Raw genomic sequence first — 9,358 nt, 5'->3', positions numbered from 1 at the left:
CCGTCTCAAAAAACAAAAAAGAAAATCTACCATTTGCCATCTGGACGATCAGAGTATTTCCAAATAGAATTTAAGTCAATACCACACAAATTCTAATTCCCTAGAGGCAGCAGTTTTAATTTTGATAGTCTCTAGAAGCAATAACATTTGGTAGTTTCTGAGTAAATTTTAGACTCTCAAGGGTTTAGTTTTAGCAGTTTAATAAAACGTGAATTTCGCCTGCTAAGAAGTGAACTTCGTGGTAAGACTTGGCAAGTCTGAGGTCTGTGGCATTCCCCCTTTGACCTTCAGTGGGGCCATACTCATTCCCTCGTTCTTTCTGGGCATATTTGCTGCCCAGATTCTGCAGTAAGAAGAGAGTTGCTGCCTTGGGGTGATTATTATGCGAATACTCAGGTCTGGGGTTGGGAGGGACATGGTAGGAACCACCAAAATTGAGCCTTTAAGGGAACTGCCACCATGTAGTTGTTAACTGTACAGGATTTCCCCCCGCAACAGTCCCCTTCCTAAGAGGCTGCTCTACAAAGCCAGGCTTGGACTCTAAGAACTCAGAGGTGGACCACTGGAGGCCCTGCACGCCTTCCCCTGTCACGTGCTGCCCCTGGCAGCTTGGTACTTCTTGCCACAGGCCTACCTGGGTCCTCCACTCAGCAGTGAACAGCCGAGGAAGGTAGTGGACGTCGAACCTGGCCTGCCGGCCCTACCATGGCATGGTGATGAAGGCATGAACTTTGGCTCACTTGGCCTGTCCTGGCACCAGCCACCCCCTACTCACAAGTTATTTCCTCTGAGAAGCCACCTGAAGAGATTCAGAGGCCAGATGGAGAGACTTCAGAGGCTGCCGCAGCCTCTTCCTATCTCTTGGTAGGCAGAGAGGCCTGTGAAGGATCAAACTGGTAACACCTCTGGCCTTTGTCAGGCTCTCCTCACAGCACATTACCCCAGAGCCCCTTCCCCACTGCGGAGTGAGTCAGCATGGGGTTCAGGAGTCAAAGAGTGCTTACCAGGCCGAGTCCCTTCAAAAACTCCAGACTCAACCGTAAGAGTGTTTTCAGTATTTTATTAACAGATGGGCTGGCAAGAGGACAAGTGATCTAGTAATATCACCCCACCCTCATGAGCAGCCATCACAAGCCCACCATGGTGAGGGGTGTCCAACATGCTCTGCTGGCCCCGTTCCCAGCTGATCCCCCAAGTCTTGGCACCAGTTTAGTCACCCTTCAACTGCTCGGGAGGCAGGAAGAGACTTCCCCTCTTCACGAGGTAAGGGAGACAAAAGCAGCCATTTGGATGCCAGGGCCACAAAGGCAAGCCATGCCCTGTTTCTTTGCGGGGACAGAATCATTTCTTCCCGAGGCCAGACACTGTAGCCCACGGTACTCAGCCTTCCAGAGGAGGGTAGCCTAGCAGAGAAGCCCTGAGTGGAAGCAGCAGTTTGAAGGCATCGTCATTCTTCTTAGACCAGCTAAGAGCTAAGAGGGCATTCTCTGATCTTCGCCAGCAGACAGTGAGACTCCAGGATTAAAATTAAAAGCTTGTGGTGCGTCCTTTCCTTGACACTAACTTTCCACAAAATCTTGGAGGAGTCAAATCCCACACTGCATATACCCCAGTGTCTCCAGCTGTGAAATGGGACCAGTATCAATACATGGGTAAGTGCTGAGAAGGAAGAAAATATTTCAGGTATAATACTTATCCATCAAACACCTTTTATTCAAGAAGCTTGGCACCAACTTTGTGCCACATCCTCAACTCTTCAATGAAAACAGCAGTGGCCGACTCGCTCCCGTTGGTCCCTATGGCAGGCGTTGGAATGAGCTGAGGCTGGCCTCCTCTGTTCGGGTCACAGCTTTATTCCTCCAGCTTCAGATAAAAATAATTATAATAGGCAATAAAGTCTCTTCACAGTGTATTTACTGTAACTAAACAGCTCACAAGACACATTATTTTTCTGCAGAATTGTAGCGGGTACTTAGGGAGTTTGCCAACCTGACCTTCTGCACAGGAAGCTGGCTTGCATCATAGAGGCGGGGGACTCCTGATAGTCCCGCCTCCGCAGGCCCCTTTAAGGCACTGACACAAAAGACTGCCCGGAGTGGCATTCGCTGCTGAGATTCTGGGGCAAAAACCCCATGCACAGGAAAGAAAGCATGCTCTCAGAAACAGATAATCCGCTTCTCGTCTTCATAGACTTTGGCCTCCTCTGGTTTTATCAGGTTCCCATTTAGGCTGTTGAAAAGGAGGAAGACAAAAGTACACAGATAAAATGTTAAGGACTCTGGCACACTCCTTCCCAAGGTATGTTCATAGCACACACTCGTGCATCACACAACCCTGAAATTAAGGAACATACCCTTTTCAGATAGTTCCTTCATATTAGCATGGATCCTCTCCAGCTGCCATCCCTTTGTTCACTGAGTCTCACTAAGGTCACCTGTAGCCTCCATAAGCCTGAATTTAATGACATTTTCCAGGTCTTGGCTTTCTTGGCCCTCACAGGATTTTGGCTATCCTAACCTTTCCTCTCCCTCCTTCTTGAAGAACTCCCTCCCCTTGGCTTGGTTATATGCCCTGATTTTTCTCCCGCATCTGAGCACTCTACCTCCGTTTCCTTTCCTATATTCTCCTCCATGTGACCTCGACATCTGAGATTTCCTCCAGGCTTGGGGCTAAGCCCTTTTCCCCAGCTGATCTCATCAATGCCACAGTCTTGTTCATCTGTCAGTGGAGGCAGTTACCTGCTTGGCATCCTCACTTGGACCTCTCCCCCGCACCTCAAAGTAGCCACATGTCCTAGGGTCTCCTGGCTTAGTGAATGGACCACTCTCATCCCGCTGTGCAGGTTAGTAACCTGGGGGTCAACCTGGACACCTTCCTTCTCATCCCCATGTTCCTTGTATCACAAAGTTCTGTCCTAATTCCTAAGCATCTAGAATGCCTCCCTGGAACCTCTCTATATCTTCAGCCGACCGTCTTGGTCTGAGCACCCATCATCTCTTCCCTGGATCAGTACAATGTCCTACTGACAGGCCATTTCCACGTATTCTGGCCTTCTCCAGTCCAGTTTCCTAGAAGAGCCAAGAATTGGTCTTTTTGCAATGCAGATCTGATCACATTCCTCTCCTGCTTCAAACTGTTCACCAACTTTCCATCACTTTTAGGATAAAGACCAAAACACGCATCATGACCCACAGATCTTTTATGGTCCAGTCCCTGTCTATCTCCTCAGCCTCCTGTAGTCCCCCTTCCACACTGTCTGAACCCCAGGGCACAGCAGCTTCTGGCAGTTCTTCACACTCCCTCCTGCCCCAGACCCTTTGCACATGCTGTTCCCTACTCACCTCAGCTGTCTAGCTCCTATTCATCCTTCATGGCTTACTGTAAGTGCTGCTTCCTCAGAGAGGCCTTCCCTGCAACCTCATCTAAATCAGGTTCCCTCTTGGCCTTCCCTTTGTGATAGTACCCATCACAGTTGTAATTAAATAATGACGCAAATGATTTTCTTTTTTTTAATGTGCATCTCGCTTTCTAGACAGTGAACCCATGAAGCCATGTTGTTCACCACTGGATTTTTGGTGCTAGCACAGTCCCTGATGGTCAAGCATTTCGTTATTCAAGGAATAAATGAAGACACGGTGCTAGTCCCTAGGACCGGAGCAACGACCTTGACTCAGGCCCCACCCTCCCAGAGCCACAGTCTGGAGGTAGCCTCACAGAGAGCTGTTATACTGGAGTGGGATACATTTCTATAATTTATAGTGTTCATTGTACACCTCTAATTTCTGTTCCTAAAGGCAGAACTCACCAAGGGACTTCAGACTTCCAAGTTATTTTCAGAAAGGAATGAGGTAGAAATAAGTGTCAGTACAGATAGTAAGTCCAAGGAGAAGACTCACTCTGTAAGTGCTGGCTCCAAGCAGAGCTGCTCCCTGAACCTGGCTCCCCGGCCAGCTCGACCACAGCCCTGTGGCCTGGTGTGGCTGTCCCTGGCAGGGCCAACAAAGCCACGGCCTTCTCAGAGCCCAGTTCCATGAAGTCACACACACAGGAGCATGCTCTGGAGGCTCCCAGAACAAGCCAGGGAACTAAGTGAAGACACTCCCAAGACCAACATCCAGGCCACCTGTCCTGCCCTCTCTGAATTGATGGCCAGTTCCCCTCTCCACCCTGACACAGGTGTAGGCCTTGAAGCTGAAGGCTCCTGGCCCTACTCAAATGGTTCCTTGTGTAGGAATGGTGGCCCTCAAGAGGGATGCAATGCAGATTTTGAAACTTGACAGAATTTAAAGCAACTGTAGGTCTTTACGACCCGCCTGACCAGCTGCAGAGAAAAATGGAAGCCAACTGCTCTGCAAACTGTTCTGTAGTCTGGCAGTCTCCTTCCTCTCCCGCTCTGCCTGCTGTCCTCAAAATATAAGAATCAGCAAAAATGGAGTGACCTGAGGGCAAAGACCCATGCAAACAGTTCCAGTGCCCTCCAGTGCTTCCCAGGCTGCTGGGCAGGCTGGGCCTCGCAGGCACACAGGCCATGGTGTCTGGTTGGATCTGGGCTCTGTTCTCTATGATGGTGTTTTTCTTTTTTTCTTTCTTGTTTGTTTTTTTAAGACAAAAAACACCCAGGCTGGACTGCAGTGGCATGATCCTGGCTCACTGCAGCCTTGACCTCCCAAGCATCCATCCTCCCACACCAGCTTCCTCAGTAGCTGGGACTACAGGCGCAGAGCACCATGTCGGGCTAATTTTTGTAGTGACAGGGTTTTGCATGTTGCCCAGGCTGGTCTCAAACTCCTGTGCTCAAGAGATCTGCCCATTTTGGCCTCTCAAAGCGCTGGTATCACAGGCATGAGCCACCATGCCTAGCCAACAATGTTTTCAAAAAAAAAAAAACAAAACAAAACAAAAAACTTTTGTCTACAACCCCAAATAAGAATTACATTTTACATTGTGAACCAACGCTTATGCAAACACATACCCACTCACATGCAAGCATGAACTAAGATGAATGAAATACTTCCGCACCACGCACATTGCATCCTGATATTCTGTTCTGTTCTGCTTTCTTTTTAAATATTGTTGGTTGCAACTCACCAAACTGATCTGATTTTATGACAAGTTCCAAACAAGTTCTAAAGCAAAGTTTAAAAAACATTGTATGAGGAGCCTATGTTGGCCAAGGAGCCGTTTTTTGTTTTTTGTTTTTAATTGGCTATGAAATTCTCCGCAGTCATGAAAGGAGGACATAGTTAATGAGGAATGGGCACCTGAGCTGAGGGTTTGGGTCCATGGTGAGACTGCCCCTTGGAGCTTAGAGAAGCCACAGTGGGCTCAGGAGCTCCTGTGTTCTTACCAGAAACTGGCTCTGCCTTCTGCCAGTCTCCACGTGGGTTGAAGCTTCACATTGGGAAGGGGTGTCTCAGGCTCTGAGGTTCAAAACAAGTTTCCAGAGCATTTACGAGTCTGGGTTGAGGTATCCTGAGCCCTCCATGCTCAGGTTGGGTCAGCCAGCACTTTGGTCACATTAATTGCCGCATCTCCAGCCCCTAACATAGTGCCTGGCATGAAGCAGGTGCACAAACATGGAGACCGTTGTTTCTATTGGACACACCATGCATGCACTACAGGATTGACTTGGTTTGGCTGTGTCCCCAACCAAATCTCACCTTGAATTATAATAATCCCCACGTGTCAAGGACAGGCCAGGTGGAGATAATTGAATCATGGGGGCAGTTTCCCACATACTGTTCTCATGGTAGTGAACAAGTTTCATGAGATCTGATGGTTTTATAAAGTAGAGTTCCCCTGCACAAACTCTCTTGCCCACTGCCGTGTAAGATGTGACTCTGCTCTTCATTCGCTTTTTGCCATGGGATGGTAAGGCCTCTCCAGCTATGTAGAACTGTGAGTCAATTAATCCTCTCACTTTTATAAATGACCCAGTCTCGGGTATGTCTTTATTAGCAGCATGAGAACAGACTAATACAAGGCCCCTCTCCCAGCATCCACCCAGTCCCACCTCACCCAGGCAATTAAGTTGCTAAGGAAGCTGCTGAGTGGGAAGTGTCTGTGCCTTATGGGAGGCAAGAAAGAAGTGGCATGGCACTCAATGTCACAGTAAAGCAAACTTTTTTTCTTCTTTTAGCATAAGGAAGTTCTCAAAGCAGAAAAAAGAAGTAGACAAAGAGCATGAGTCAGTTCAAGTCAGCCTGGAAATGTCTCACAGAGCCCAGAAAAGGGGAAGAACAAGCTCCAAACTCCTGGCCAACACATCCATCTCTCAATCGCTGAGTCCCAGGGGGATTTACTTCCACTAGGAAATCATTTCATTGGCCACTTCCCCCCTCCCACCCAGTGAAGGTAGATGGGGGCAGGGGCCCAGGGCAGGAGAGCACAGACCATGGAATCAGGCATTCTGGGCTGAATTCTAGCTCTTGTGGTGACCTTGGGTAACTTTATTTCACTAGTCTGGGCCTCTGTCTACATCTGTAAAACAGAGGTAATACCACTACTGTGCAGGGTTGCTGGAGGAATAAACAGAAACCACCCTGCATCGTGCCTTGCACATAGTCAGTGGTGGTGAGTAAACAGTCACTGGTGTTATTACTGTGACAAACGCTGGGATCTTACCAAATCTCTGTTATGCCAGTGTTGTTCTGTAACGCATCTACCAGCTGGGCAGTCCCCTTAGCTGTGATCTGATTCTGGATAAGCCTGAAAGAAGAACATAGCTTGTATAAAATCCATAATACTGGATCAAATTTGACCCCTTTGTGAGGGAGTTGTAAGGGTGTGTTGGGATAAGAGACAAGTTGGTCAGGGGAAGAACCGAGTCCATGTGACTTTGTATCTGGCTAAAAGTGTCTAGATCAGATCCACTAGAGTAAAGGATAGCTTGACATTTTTTAAATTTTCTGTTTGTTTTTATAGTGAACATAATGTAATACATGAACAGATGTGTGTGTTTGCATTTTTCATTGCAGAGGTGCATAATCAAAATATATGGGGCCGGGTGCGGTGGCTCACGCCTGTAATCCCAGCACTTTGGGTGGCCAATGTGGGTGGATGACGAGGTCAGGAGATCGATACCATCCTGGCCCACCTGTCTCTATTAAAAATACAAAAAAATTAGCTGGGCGTGGTGGCACATGCCTGTAGTCCCAGCTACTCAGGAGGGAGGCTGAGGCAGGAGAATTGCTTGAACCGGGAGGTGGAGGTTGCAGTGAGCCAAGATCGCGCCAATGCACTCCAGGTGACAGAGTGAGACTCCGTTTCAATATGTATATATATTTTGGAGACCACTAATCTGAACAACAAATTCTAAGAAACACATCATGGGAACAGGAAGTCTGACGTCTCCTTCCAGGTAGCAAGGGAAAGGCAAGGCAGGTTTTAAAGTTAAGAGGCTACCAACATGCAAGAGGGAGCAGGGAGAAACAGTTATGCTGCCATGAAATAGTTCTCATGAACAGTTCTCATGGGGCTCAATGGAAAAGCTTTAATAATGGGGCCTCTGAGAATGCACCCCATTGTTCTGGGTAGCAGTGATTCAAATGAAACAAAGGTTTCAGCAATCGCTAGGAAGCCGGGCCTCTCCTGAAATGCTCCCCTGGGCAGCTATGCTTCCAACCCAACCAGGAAATAAATGCATCAAGAGGCTGTGGTGTCTCCACTTCATCACAGAGTCATTCCTTGCTCCTGGCTGTTTGTAGAATAGGCTCCTGCTAAACCTGACCCCTAGAAATCCTGGCACTAACCCAAGAAGGAAGCTCTTACCAGGAAGACGAGAGCCCTATGCTATCGTGAGTGAAGAGGACTCCCTCGAGAGAGGCAGTATCGCAGAGCAGTTGCAGCTACTCTTAAACCCTCCCTCCTCACTTTTCAGCTACAGAACCTTGAAGAAATAAACATATCTGTCTGTGCCTCAGTTGTGTCATCTGTAAAATGAGAATAACTGTAAGAGTGCCCCCCATCTACTGGGTGTGTGAGATTTCAAGAGGAGGGTGTGTATTAGGCATAGTGTCCAGGGGAAGGGAGCTCTTGTCACTCTTACTGCCCAAGCACACGGGACCACTGGTGGCTGGGCTGTAGCCAGGACCTGGTACTCCCAGCCATATCCCACAAGGGCTAGAGCCCCTTGGTTCAGTGGCAGAGGTGATGACCTTCCCTTTCAAAAGGGACAAAAATAGAACCAGGAAGTGGGCACCGAGTTCTATATTCAGTAACACTCTGCTGTTTTCCAGTCACCACTTAGGCTTTGTTGAAGACAGGAAAAGCAGCCTCCAACCAAGACTTGGTAGGAGGCCAGGAAGGAGAGCACCTAATGCCCCTAAAAAGCCTGCAGTGTCCAGGCACATCCACCCACTCGGGCTGCCTTCACTAGGGCCAGTGCAGTTTGGGAATGCACAAAGCAGCCGAGACCATCTTTCTGGCCCTGTCCTAGCTCTGCTCTCCCTAGAGAGGCTGGCCTGCACTTAGGGAATGGGATCAAATAATTTTGCAAGCTAAAAGCAAAGAAAACCAGTATGTAGCAGAGTCTAGTCTTTTTGCAGAAATTGACAAGGTGAGTCTGAATTCATAAGAAATGCAAAGAACCTGGAATGGTCTAAACATTCTTGAGAAAGAAGAACAAATAGAACTCACACCTCCTATTTCAAAATGTACTACAAAGCTACAGCAATGGTCCTGGCATAGGAGAGACATATAAATCAATGGACCAGAACAGAGAATTCAGAAATAAACCCATACATCTATGGTCAATTGATTTTTGACAAGGGTGTCAGGGCCATTCAATAGGAAAAGATAATCTGTTCAACACGTGGTGCTGCCGGGACAGCTGGATATCACGTGCAAGAGAATGAGGCTAACCCTCACTTTACACTATACACAAAAATCAACTCAAAATGGATTGCAGACCTATATGTGAGGGGAAACAATTATAACACTGAACAGAAAACTTGTGTGGACATCTTTGCGATCTTGGATTAGGCGATCATTTCTTAGATAAGACAGTGAAAGCACAAGTAACCAAAGAAAAAAATAGATAAATTGGACTTCATCAAAATTAAAAACTATTGGCAGGGTGCAGTGGCTTCTCGCCTATAATCCCAGCACTTTGGGAGGCTGAGGCAGGCGGATCACCTGAGGTCAGGAGTTCGAGACCAGCCTGGGCCTAAATGGTGAAACCCCATCGCTACTAAAAATACAAAATAAGACAGGCGTGGTGGCTCGTGCCTCTAATCCCAACTACTCAGGAGGCTGAGGCAGAAGAATCGCTTGAACCCAGGAGGTGGAGGTTGCAGAGAGCTGAGATCGTGCCACTGCATTCCAGCCTGGGTGACAAGAGCAAGACTCCATCTCAAAA

The 9,358-nt window shown here is 47.9% G+C and overlaps 1 protein-coding gene across 6 annotated transcripts in view; it reads right to left on the bottom strand.

Moving 5' to 3' along the window:
• Positions 1-1,040: 1,040 nt before the first annotated feature.
• Positions 1,041-9,358, bottom strand: part of NOD1 (nucleotide binding oligomerization domain containing 1) — a 49,599-nt gene continuing 41,281 nt past the window's right edge. For all 6 annotated transcript variants that reach the window (XM_017878331.1, XM_017878562.1, XM_017878629.1 and 3 more), the window contains 2 exons: positions 6,625-6,708; positions 1,041-2,229 (listed from right to left, as the gene is read on the bottom strand). In XM_017878331.1, coding sequence (XP_017733820.1) covers positions 2,157-2,229; positions 6,625-6,708 — 157 coding nt within the window. In that variant the 3' untranslated portion in view covers positions 1,041-2,156. The remainder of the gene's footprint in view (positions 2,230-6,624; positions 6,709-9,358) is intronic.

This window comes from Rhinopithecus bieti, unplaced genomic scaffold (genome assembly GCF_001698545.2).
Source record: "Rhinopithecus bieti isolate Rb0 unplaced genomic scaffold, ASM169854v2 scaffold_429, whole genome shotgun sequence".
Lineage (NCBI taxonomy): Eukaryota > Metazoa > Chordata > Mammalia > Primates > Cercopithecidae > Rhinopithecus > Rhinopithecus bieti.
This window is presented reverse-complemented; position numbering and strand designations above follow the sequence as displayed.